The sequence below is a fragment of the Perca fluviatilis genome, chromosome 15 (assembly GCF_010015445.1).
Source record: "Perca fluviatilis chromosome 15, GENO_Pfluv_1.0, whole genome shotgun sequence".
Lineage (NCBI taxonomy): Eukaryota > Metazoa > Chordata > Actinopteri > Perciformes > Percidae > Perca > Perca fluviatilis.
This window is the reverse complement of record NC_053126.1, coordinates 8,767,038-8,778,987: the sequence shown is the minus strand read 5'-3', so window position 1 is coordinate 8,778,987 and position 11,950 is coordinate 8,767,038. Positions and strand designations below refer to the sequence as shown.

At 40.0% G+C, this 11,950-nt stretch overlaps 2 protein-coding genes across 24 annotated transcripts in view; both read left to right on the top strand.

The window, feature by feature from the left end:
- The first annotated feature begins 225 nt into the window (after positions 1-225).
- Positions 226-6,124, top strand: jpt2 (Jupiter microtubule associated homolog 2). 2 transcript variants are annotated; one of them, XM_039824549.1, is made up of 5 exons: positions 226-388; positions 1,319-1,524; positions 3,088-3,239; positions 4,411-4,444; positions 4,683-6,124. In XM_039824549.1, exons 1-5 carry the CDS (start codon positions 333-335, stop codon positions 4,949-4,951), a joined length of 717 nt encoding a protein of 238 aa, XP_039680483.1. In that variant the 5' UTR covers positions 226-332; the 3' UTR covers positions 4,952-6,124. The 2 variants fall into 2 exon arrangements, with proteins under 2 accessions (XP_039680483.1, XP_039680484.1); XM_039824550.1 differs by having other exon boundaries at positions 231-388; positions 1,319-1,470.
- A 4,163-nt stretch (positions 6,125-10,287) lies between these two features.
- Positions 10,288-11,950, top strand: part of mapk8ip3 (mitogen-activated protein kinase 8 interacting protein 3) — a 29,070-nt gene continuing 27,407 nt past the window's right edge. For 16 of the 22 annotated variants that reach the window (XM_039824533.1, XM_039824541.1, XM_039824540.1 and 13 more), the window contains exon 1: positions 10,290-11,327. In XM_039824533.1, the coding sequence (XP_039680467.1) occupies positions 11,022-11,327 (306 nt within the window). In that variant the 5' untranslated portion in view covers positions 10,290-11,021. Of the gene's footprint in view, positions 11,328-11,950 lie in introns of all 22 variants that reach the window. The other 6 variants (XM_039824538.1, XM_039824536.1, XM_039824539.1 and 3 more) reach the window with 2 other exon arrangements.

The window sequence follows — 11,950 nt, the reverse complement described above, 5'->3', positions numbered from 1 at the left end:
TCTATACGACATGTTTAAAATATTGCATGTGCTAAAGTATGTAACACACAAATCAGTGGCTTCAGTACTGTTGTTTCCAAAGAACAATTTTGTCTCAAAATACTTCACGCAATGGATACGTAATCAATCTTTTCTTGAGGTGTACCAGGTGAAATGAAACGAGCGCACCGCATCAGATTGACAGTGGACCAGTTATATTCGTCATCCTTGGGTGGATTTAAATTCTTCACCACGGAGTTTTGCTGGGCATGCGCAAACAGGAGGAACTTTCTCCAGTCCAGTTGGCAAACTGACGAAGTTGTCTTCGGAAACTTGAAGGCTCAAAACCCACTATGACTTCGACAAACATGTTTCAAGGGTTGGATACTGGTACAAAACCAAGTTCAAGGTGAATAATATAGTCGTGTAGCTTGGTTATCTGTGTAAGAAATGGCCAACATTGTCTTACTTCGAGGGTAGGCAGTCGCTCGGTCAGCTAGCTAATGTTAGTTATCTTAACGTAGGTTAACGTTAACATTAGCTATATGACAGGAGCTTTCGTAGCTTTTTGCACCATCACTTTTTCTGCTAATGCCTTCAAACATAAAGCTAGCACATCGCTAAGCCAAACATCTGTGTTGGCGCTCAACTCGAGCTAGCTTAGTTTGAGTTGTCTTGCGTTAGCAAACTTAAGAGTCAAGAATTAGCTTTAAAGCTAACCGACCAGGCGTTGTCCGCTGCGCCTGCGGAAGTGTTCGAAAGCCACTCACTGCTCTTCTTTGTACTCGACAACAACGGCGTTGCGGCCAGATTGTTCTAGGTCAGATTCAGTTTCTTCTTACTGACTCGAAAGCGTCAGCTCCGCTAAATAGTACAGTTCACGTATGTTGAGAAACTATAGCGTCAATTCTAACAAGCTAGAGTTTTCAGACGTATGGCACCATTCCCGATATATATATATATAATCAAATAACCTGTCATTTGGCTGCGTTGGCTCAAGTTGTCGGATGTTCTGTAGCATACCATATTTATACCCAAGTTACCTTCTGATTTCTATTTGTCCTCTTTGTGTGTTAGAGTGCAAAATGACTGTTTCTTACCGTTCAGTTTACCTGAAACTAAGACTCAACGGTTCTCTTAATACATTAGCTATTGTCCACTCTTTAATTTTGACGTGTTTACTTTTATGATTCCAAGTAAACCGGTGAAAATCATCTATCTCTATTTGAAGTCTGTCTTTGCCAGGGCCTGCGCAGGGTAATTGATTAAAATTAGACTTGGATAAATACATTGTATAGGATCCTACAAAAATGGTACTGTAATCTTTCATCTCCTGCAGGGTGTTGCAGCCTCCTGGAGGTGGCTCCAGTAACCTGTTTGGTGGATATGAAGATGACTCTGCAGCATCAAGAAGACCTAATAAGATGGCCTCTAAAGTTTTTGCTCCAGCAGAGGAGTCCCAGTGTGTACCCAAACGCTCCAATCCTCCAGGTCAGACCAGCTTGTCGGGGCTTGATGTGCAGAGGCAGGCCAGTAAAAAACAGGGTGTGAAAACTGTTACTATGATGTGATAATTACAGTATACACTTTCACGGTTGTCTACATGGATGTAATCCTGGTAAAATATGGTATAGTCAAGTATATTTTCAGTTGTACACTGAACAAAATTATAAACGCAACACTTGTTTTTGCCCCCATTTTTGATGAGTTGAAGTCAAAGATCTAAGATGTTTTCTAAGTACACAAAAGACTTGTTTCTCTCAAATATTGTTCACAATTGTCTAAATCTGTGTTAGTGAGCACTTCTCCTTTGCTGAGATAATCCATCCACCTCACAGATGTGTAGGGGTGGGGAAAAAAATTGATACAGCATAGTATCGCAATATTTTCTGTGGCAGTACTGTATCGATACACAGACGCCAAGTATCGATCTTTTATTATATGTATATGTGTTGGTCAGTTTGTCTGCTTGACAATCTGATTTTGCAGCAATACAATTGAAGTGAGATGAATAAACAGAGAAATGTATCTTTTTTTTTTTTTTTAGATATAACAGATTTCTTTGGATTGGAGTTTCTTTTTGGGGACATAATTTGAAATTGGGAAAAATTTGAGGTTGGAAAAAAGTTATTGAATTACAATATATCGCAGAATATTGCAATATGTTTAAAACCACAATAATATCGTATCGTGATATAAGTATTATGATGATATCGTATCGTAAGGCCTCTGGTGATTCACACCCCTACAGGTGTGGCATATCAAAATGCTGATTAGACAGCATGATTATTGCACAGATGTGCCTTAGGCTGGCCAGAATAAAAGGCCACTCTAAAATGTGCAGTTTTACTGTATTGGGGTGTGGGGGCCAGGTCCGAAAACCAGTCTCTCTCTCTCTCTCTCTCTCTCTCTCTCTCTCTCTCTCTCTCTCTCTCTCTCTCTCTCAGTTCATCGCTGTAACCGACTTGAGTAGGCAAATGCTCACATTTCGATGGCATTTAGCACTTTACCAATACAGTAAAACTGCACGTTTTGTGGCCAGCCTAAGGCACACTAGTGCAATAACCAATGCTGTCTAATCAGCATCTTGATATGCCACAAGGAGAAGTGATCACTAACACAGATTTGTGAACAATATTTGAGAGAAGTAAGCTTTTTGTGTACATAGAAAAAGTCTTAGATCTTTGAGTGTTGCGTTTATAATTTTGTTCAGGTTGTTGTCATTGAGTATTGAAAAAGGGTCTGAGTTTTCAGACAGGGATTGCCGAGTCACCCTGACTGCCATATCTGCTTATTTTCACTGTGGCATTGGCATCCCTTAAATGGTCAGTGAATTGCTGCCACTGTAGAATGAGTACAGTATGGGACACTATAATTTTCTTATGTGCATGGTATGGTGGTGGTGGGGGGGGGGCCGGCCATGAAAAAGCACCATTCCAATGTCAATCTATTTCTTAATCTCATAACCATAGAGTAGATTCAGCCACAGTGTCATACATCTGCAGGACCACCAAATGCACAGTGCAGTCCACTAGCCAATCAAAAGTGTCATGATGACGCTGTCACTGCTTCAAAACTTAACAAACACCTTTAATACTTTTTATGTAGGTGGGAAGACTAGCGGAATATTTGGGGAACCTGAACCTCCAGCTCGGCAACAGAGACCCAAACCTCCTGGTGGACCATCCAGCAACATATTCGGTGCTGCGGAGAGTGCACCTGCTCAAAGCCAGAACCGAAGCCACCCAAATAAGCCAAAGGTAGGCCATGCACCTACATTTTATATTCCACTTAGACTTTTGGATTTTACTTTTTTGTTTATTTTTATGTATGTATGTATGTATGTATGTATGTATGTATGTATGTATAATATTTGTCTACTTACCACTGTGCAGTTACGGTCCAATATCAATCTGTCTTCCCCATGGGTCAATAGTGTTTGTGCAACCAGAGTATTGTTTGCTTAGACTCCTGAGACCAAACCTAAAGGTTTTCTGTAAACATGTTGAGGTTGGTGATGGTGTTTGTATTACATACAACTGTCCACTTGCAGCCTGGAAAGGAAGAAGTAGTAGTTTAATGGTTTCGTTCATTTAGTCCAGTTATGAACAACCTGGATCAACGACTTGTCGCTGTGTTTTAGTTAAAATGGTGTACTAGTGATGTGATACGCGAACAGTAGTCTGCACAGTGTTTATTTTGAAAATGACCGAATGCTCTAGCTGTTCCATCCACTTCCTGCCTGGCCTGTGCGACACCCGCTGCTCCATCAAAAATAGACCTAGCGTGTATTTTTAGCGGAGCAGAGAGCCTCTTCTGGGAGACGCTGTGTGTCGTGGCTGGTGGAATCACAAGCGTTGTCTTGAGTGGCCGTGATTGCTCCGGTGGCCACGCCACTGCAGGAATGCAGCACATATAGGGGTTAGATAGGACCCTTGGTCGTGGAAGTTGCACTGTTTTCCAGAATTTGAGCAGCTGCTTTAGCTTTATTCTAGTAGCATGAAGAAGTGTTAAGTCTTTTCAGTGATTTACTAGGGGTGGGAATCACCAGAGGCCCCACGATTCGATATTACAACACTTTTGTCATGATACAATATTATTGCGATTTTAAACACATTGCGATATTCTGCGATATATTGCAATTTATTACCCTTTTCCCAACTTCAAATGTCCCCAAAGGAAAACTGTCAACATGTTTTATCTAAATAAAAAAAGAGAGAAAAATGCATTTTGCTGTTAATTCATCTCCTTTCAGTTTTCCATCTAGTGGGCTGAAAAAGCAATTTTATTATTCTAGTACCAAAACGTTAAATTCTCATGTGTAATTTATATAATAAAAGATCGATACTTTGCATCCGTGTATCGATACAGTATTGCCATGGAAAATATTGCGGTACTATGCTATATCGATATTCTTTATTTATTTTACAGGACAATCTAAGTGTGGGACCTGAATCATCACCATGTAAGTTACATAAAGGAAAATGTCCATGTGAAATCTTTTTGGGGGGAATTTGTTTTATACTGAGTCTTCCTACTCACTGTAGCTTTGAAAGTACCTCTGTTCAAGAGTCTTGTTATGTAGATCACAGGCATTAGAAAATAGTTAGGTCTTCTTTTTCTTAGTGTTACTTTTAGGATAAAATTCTATTCTGGCATTTCTGTAAGGCTCTTAATTTATTTATTTATTCTTCCTGTTCAAGCACTTGAAGCCAAGGTCAGCCAACCTGAAGGGAAGGTGGAAGCTGCCCCCCCAGCTCCCATGCCAGCCAAAGAAGAGCCTGCTGTTGTCTCGGCCCCTCAAGAGCCTGAGCCCAAGCCCCAGTCCCCTTCTTTCTCTTCTTCACCTCCTGTTGAGAAAGAGGTGACTGGTGAGCTGAAGAACCACGAGCCTCATCTTGGACCCAAGCCTCGCTCTCACAACAGGGTTCTCAACCCCCCTGGAGGAAAGTCTAGTGTGGTATTCTACTGATCAGCTGAACGCACCTCTACTCTTGTTTGTGTCCATACGCGCCTTGTCTGCTCCCCTGTTAATCTTCTTTCATTCCAACACCCCACGGTTATTTCACCTGTACATCTAAACACAGAGCAGGATTTTTTGTTCTTCTCACCAGATTCCTATTCAAATATGTTGTCCTCAACTTCATGCACTTTGAGCCCTATTTCTGGTTTCCAGCTCTTTGTCCAATTCGTCATATTGTCCTTCAATGAAACCTGCGATCATTCAATCACCAATCAACAGGCTCGCTATTACCTAATCACTTTAACTGTGACACTATCAATCTCAGTATTGTGGTTACTAATTTCACCGTTTGTTTGTAGATGTAGTTTGGTTTAAGGCACAGTTTGTCATTTTGAAAACGTTTTTGCATCTCAAGTGTGGTTAAGACATCCGAGTGCTTGTACAATGTTCAGCTTTAAACAGTGATTGATGTGAAACGAAAATCCTTGAGTAAAAAAATCAGACATTTGCTCAAATTTCAAGGTGCTCATTTTAAATCCTTAATGTGTCGGCCTTCAATCAGAAGGGGGTGAATAGATCTTCTCACCAATGTATAATGTTTCAGGGAGTTCCACTAGTGCCACCTTTTATGTTGCTGGATCCTGATTGGATGACTACATAAAACCTGTCAATTTTACTAAATAATAGTGTTGAACTCCTCATGAATTATCCCTTCATTTCAACGTGTCCAACATTCATGATCTGCTTTCAGAACTCAAAGTCTGTTAAAGGATAGATGCCAAAAATTTACTTTGAAACAAAGATGAATGCAATTGTTGACTCCCAAATGTTTCTGCTTCCTTAAAGAAAATTCCATTTTGATTGTATGCGGATGTATTGTGCAGGTACTTCTCTGCTTTGTCGTCATTGCTTGCTTTATCTGAGAACATGCCTTTTTTGCTTGGGGTAGGCCTCTGTTTATGTTTTAAATTAAAACGGCTGAAGATAAGTGAACTCTGGACCAGCGCGTGGCCTACCTGAGTCCAGGTGGGCTCATTGATAATCACCTTTTCACTCACTTCACGATGCACATTCATGGTATTCTGGTGCCAGCCTGTCCCCAGTGTGTTGATGTGCCTGGCAGGCAATGAGCACAGCAGAAGAAGATCCTGTGTATTGCAATAAAACTGTTTTGCATTTAAAGTTTGCTCATCTTGTTTACTTTCTAAAAACATAGCAATAACACTTTTTCTCTCGGTTTGAGATTTAATGACTAAAAAGTGGTGAAATACTTTAGTTTGAATTTACTTTCCAGAAATGGAAATACTATGCATACTGTGTTAAATGTTTGTCTGGATCAGTGTAAATGTGACCTACAAACTAAGTCTTATCTGCTCCAAATTTATAGTTAATTCTTGAATCCCTGACACTGGTCCTTTTGTCTAGTTTTTTTCCCTTTGGCACCTCTCTTTGCAAGTTGCTTGTTTGGAGACAAAATAGCCACTTTATGCCTGGGTGTAAAATGTAGTTCTTGCTGTGGAATTCCACATTGGAATTTGCAGTACTGTTATTTCTTTCATTTTAAGTAACCGTCTAAAAGAGCAGACAAAATGTTTGTGCATGTGAGTAGTGGCACTGAGATGGGTATAGTCCTATTTGTATGTTACCTGGAAAACAAGGTCTCCTTATGTTACATTATATTAAGTATTGATAAACATTTATAGCTTAAAAGAAAAGTGATACTGAAGCACACATTTACAAAAAAAAAACGAAGGCCAGAGACTGCAGGCAAGAAAGGGGCTATTTCTTGTACATAATGTCAGCCTTGAAATTAAAATTTCACACTCAGCATATTTTTGTGCTAAAAATTGTGGGTGAGAATGACTGCATTGGTGAGGAATGAGTTTTGGCTGATTGCTTGGACCATTGTGACCAGCATCTTGAGTAACCAAAGCTTCTTTCACACGCAGCGTGTCTGTAAGAGTAGAACTAATGTTTAATAAGGTATTAGGAAAACTAGGCAATTGCTTAACCTCTTCAACCTTGATTACGGTGCACTTGTGTGATATGAGAGGAAGACCGATAAACAACTCGTGTCTCTGTTGACTGAATGATAGTACATAATGGCATATGGTACATTTTAGGCTTAGACATAGGACAAGTGATCCATAGGTGGAAATCCCAAGTTACTCGAGTAAGTCACATTAGTTTCCAGATTCTCTGAAGAAATTCAGTATGAGGTTATTGTGCTTATTTTCTCTATACTGCATTAATTGTTTCTGCTTATTGTAACTTTTTACCTGGGTGATAAGATTTGCAGTATAATGCTTTAAATAAGATTTTTAGTTTCCAATTAACAAACAGAGGTCTAGTAATTTTTACATGCTGACACATACAAACCAGGTTTATCCAAGTTCATGTAAGTTTACATCTGCTTTATCCACTTTTGGTTCAATACAAGGATTAGTAGGCCACCCACCTTCTACTGAGCCTCTAAAGAAAACTGATGAATGGTGTGAAATGTAAATATTGTAAGTATTTCACTGCCACCTACTGAATGAAATAAGAACAACTGAAGACTGTCTGACTATTGCATATTGTACGTTAATACTGCCGTCTCCCTTTTTAAAGTGGCAGTTTAAAGAGCCCCATGTGAGTATTTTTAAGTATTTACTATTTTTAAATTTGGTTGTGGTGCTGTTAGAAATGTGTCCTTTATCTGCAGTTTTTATGCTTCATTGACCAGTTTTTGTCTCCATTGTTGTCCTCTCCACGGCAAACAATAGCCTTAGCTACACTTGTCAGACTGAAAGTTAAAATGAAAGAAATTTGCTCTCAACGCCTTCCCTTTTTTTTCACGTCCTATCTGTGTGATCTTGATGCGGAACCCTTCCCTCTTTTGTTAAGGCATTAGTCTTGTTGAGCATACATTTCAAACTAATCTTATACAGGGAAGAACAGTCTACATTTGTAAATAATGTTACAGGAAGTGTAAAGTTTTCTTTAAAAGGCAAGCAAAAAATATAACAAGACCATCTTCGAAAGCTGATCTTTTTGTGATAAGCGTTCTTGTTTGCGTGCTAATATACTTTTTCTAATACATCCAGTAATGTTACTTTGTTTATTTTAACATCCTATTGGTTTTCATGTGTACAGTATTTACTTTAATATCATATGCCAACTGGAGATATTCATCCCTCTTAATGCTAATGATGGGAATGTCCACTGAAGAAAGATATTGTACTGTACTGACTCTATTCATCTCTTTTGCAGAGTCAGGTGCATTTGCAGCAAGTACCTAATGATAAAAGTCTGACCGTGGAAAGCTGAATTCCTCCACATCTTGTCTTGTCATTGGAATATAATGAGGAGGTAATCTCTTTTCTGATCATATTTTAAATTGCACCCAGGCGGCAAAAACATTCAGAAATGTTAATTGAGCCTAACTCTTATTGTATCTCTTTCTGCATTCATTTTAAATATGTAGCTGCTGGTATGCTTAATGATCCAAGCTATCATTTATTTTAAATGAGTAGCAGACATTCACGTCAGCATCATATTTTTGAAGCAAATGATGCCCACTTAAATCATGCAGATTCTGGATGAGCACTCTTATACTTATAATATTCCTGATTATGTATACTGTAGTTAGTAAAAGATAATTCATCATTAGGTTAAATAAATATTGTAAGGTACTTGCTGCCTTTTTCCAGCGTCTTGAACCATGATGTTTGATTCTGCCTCCTGAGCTGAACTTTTATCAGTATTTACTAAATAACCAAACTGAGTACTGACTTTCAGGAACAGAGCTGTTTTGTCTGGTGTAGTTCAGTATTTTTCAGTATTCTGTCAAGTGCGAAACAGTAGGCTATCTGTTAAAATGGGCTGCCAAATTTTAACTTTAAATTAATCTATCAATAAGGTTCTGTATGGCCTAATCATGTGTACTCGCTTTTGTTTGTGGACGTTTCTGGATTGCATAGCATTTTACAGTATTTCATTTTTGGAGAGTGCATTGTCATTATTATTAAATTCTAGCACCATGTACTGCTGCGGACCTGGGTCAAGTGGGCTACGAAGATAGTTACAACTTCCGGTTTCATCTTCCAAAATAAAACTATTGGCAAACGTGACTGCATACCCAAACACAAAAGACAGAGCTGTAAGCTACTATTGAGAACACTGAGGTCACGCCCTCAGTATTGTTTATTAGAATTTGGTATTTAGATCACCATAAAGGGAAATAAGTTACATGAAATAGAACTGAAGAAATATATCAATAACTGAAAAATAAGTTAAAATGTAGTAAATGTTTTGGTGTCTAATTTCTTGGGTTGCACCAGGGGAATTTGGACGCCTGACCCCAGTAATTTTAAAATCCTAAATACGGCTCTAACATGAGATGTTACATGTATGTTCACTTCTGATTTAAGAATGTTACCATGTTTTTCAGACACTGGCTATACAGAAGAACAAACTAACCCAATTCAAAACCATATGGAAAGAAGTATTTCAAGCGGTGAGTACATAAAATCCCAGACCTTAAATTTAGTAATATAAATGTATGATGTAGAATAGTATATTAATGAAGACAGTCTTTAAGCGCCAAAGTAATTGGTTGAGTATTATATATTGGTTGACGATTATATATTAGGGAGATCTTTATTCAAAAAATATTGTTAACGTACAATAACATAGAATTGTCTAGTGTCTATGAAGAGGTAATAATAAATGAGCTCATTAGGAATGGAGTAGTTTTTAAGGATAGAGAGCTAACAATTCAAATGACGATCGTATGAAGCATAGCACTTCAATTAGCCTATCACAAAAGAGTGACTTTTTTTTTTATTGTCAAAATTGATGCAGCAGGGGCTGAAATATCCTGATATTCAGAACTTAGAATGGGTCAAGCTTCAGAAACATTGAATCCCATACATTTCCCATGATGCAACAAGTGGCACACTGATTTATTTCACCCTCCCTGCCTGACAAACTTCTTTGAAACTCCACAAGTTTGTAACAAAGGCTTTGCCATTTAAAAAAAAAGTTTAGTCTCCAAACCCAAACCAAGATGAATGTGGTGAAAACATCAGGGTTATTTACTTTAGAAAGCTCCAGCCAGAGCCACCGAAGATATTATCTTTCACAGGATGTGTAACAGTCAGCATGTTTCATGTGTAAAATTGGTGTGCCACTCCCTTTTTAAAAACGGTGTTGTTTTGACATCATTAAGAAAAGCTGAGCATGTATCAGTCATCAAGTCATCAGAGTTTGTAGCTTTATTCTGAAATCGTGGAGGTGACTTCCGGTATTATTTTCCTGACTTGACGCAGGAGTGACTATGGTGTCGCTAGCTCAATGCAGACGGTGTGACGTCAGCCAGAGTCGGTCAGCTGGCTCCTCCATCTGAACAGCAGGGAGAGCCTCTCCCATAGGGAGACATCACCATCAACGCCCGAGCCTGGCCAGCAGCGTCGGCCGCCCGCTGGAAGGGGGAACAAAACATGGAGGAAACGATATTAGGCCTATAGTGGTGGATCGGGAGTCGGCGGGGATCGAGAGCGTTAGATTATTTATTTACTCCTATTTATTTATTAATTTATTTATTTCCCCTGCCAGCAATGGCCGGGATCCATGGCTGCGGTTGCTGAGAGGCAGGTGCAATATCATCGACGACGGCATTTCGTTCCTGGGCATGGGCTCAACGAAGGCCGATCCACAGGCTGGCCCACTCCACATCCGCTGCTCCCCGGATCAGATGCTCCCTGCGGGAGGAGAGCAGTAGCTGGGCCGCGTCTGGAGGCGATACAACGGGCTGGTGGTGGAGGAGGAGGGGGCCCTCTTTACATCAAAATATTAGAGCCAGTAATTTCAAGGTTATGCGCCGTTACACACAGCAACAGCCGGTGTTCGTTCAGTGAATCTGGCCTGCTGCAACATGACATAGGTGTCTTTAGTTGCAGAAAATCTGTGATTGAATGTCACCCTTTTTCTGCGGTGATCGGATCCAAACCTTGTGAAAGTCTCGCCTTACAGGCCCGAAAAACGGTTGAGCGCAGCCTCCTCATCTGGAAAACAGAAGTCGGTTCCAGTTGCCAAGATGATGGAGCTGCAGATAGACGAGGTGGTCTACCAGGACGACTACGGCTCCGGCTCCGTGATGTCGGAGCGCGTGTCGGGTTTGGCCAACAGCATCTACCGGGAGTTCGAGCGGCTGATCCGCAGCTATGACGAGGAGGTAGTGAAGGAGCTGATGCCGCTGGTGGTGAACGTCCTGGAGAACCTGGACGCGGTGCTGACCGAAAACCAGGAGCACGAAGTAGAGCTGGAGCTGCTGAAAGAGGACAACGAGCAGCTCATCACCCAGTACGAAAGGGAGAAAGCGCTTCGCAAGCAGGCAGAAGAGGTGAGTCACCCCCGGTTCGATGGGCCTCTACCCGCATCATCACATCTAGCTTCACGCTGCTTCCTTCAGTCATGGTGCCCTCTCTGAACTGAGAGGTTTCACCAGACATGTGACTCATGTTTAGGCCTGTGACATGAGCTTATTTTTGGTCTCATGCACTGCAGACACTGCTGACAAATGTTTAACACTGTCTTCTATCAAGCGGTTAAAAATAAAATCTATAACCCTATAATAAACGTAGTTAAGCCTGCCATACAGTTTTATAGCAGAACTGCTTATAAAGTAGGCCTACCTCAAAGATGTACTCAAACTCTACTTACTTTTGTAAAAATACTTTTACTACATTATAATACCCAAACCAAAATAACAAAGGATTATACAATTTCATTTTGTTTTGTACAAGTTTTGTTTTACTTTAGCAGGTAACCTCAGGTGTGTAGGCCTACTTAAGAGACACCAGTGCAAAGTTTGAAGTGTAGTAAAGCAAAAGAATAAAGTCCTGTAAAATGGAAATGATTTAGAAAACAAAATTTTAATCTAAATCTGCTTTCCAGGAAAGCACATACAGTGTTACTGTCACAACTACTTCTGCTCCTACTATCACCGCCACCATTATAACTACT

What these genes read in the sequence shown, in the direction of transcription:
- jpt2 (XM_039824549.1), top strand. Translation starts at nt 333, where the DNA reads ATGACTTCGACAAACATGTTTCAAGGGTTGGATACTGGTACAAAACCA. An exon ending in GCAGGCCAGTAAAAAACAGG is followed by an intron (nt 1,525 to 3,087) that starts GTGTGAAAACTG and finishes CTTTTTATGTAG; the next exon opens with GTGGGAAGACTAGCGGAATA. An exon ending in GCCACCCAAATAAGCCAAAG is followed by an intron (nt 3,240 to 4,410) that starts GTAGGCCATGCA and finishes TTTATTTTACAG; the next exon opens with GACAATCTAAGTGTGGGACC.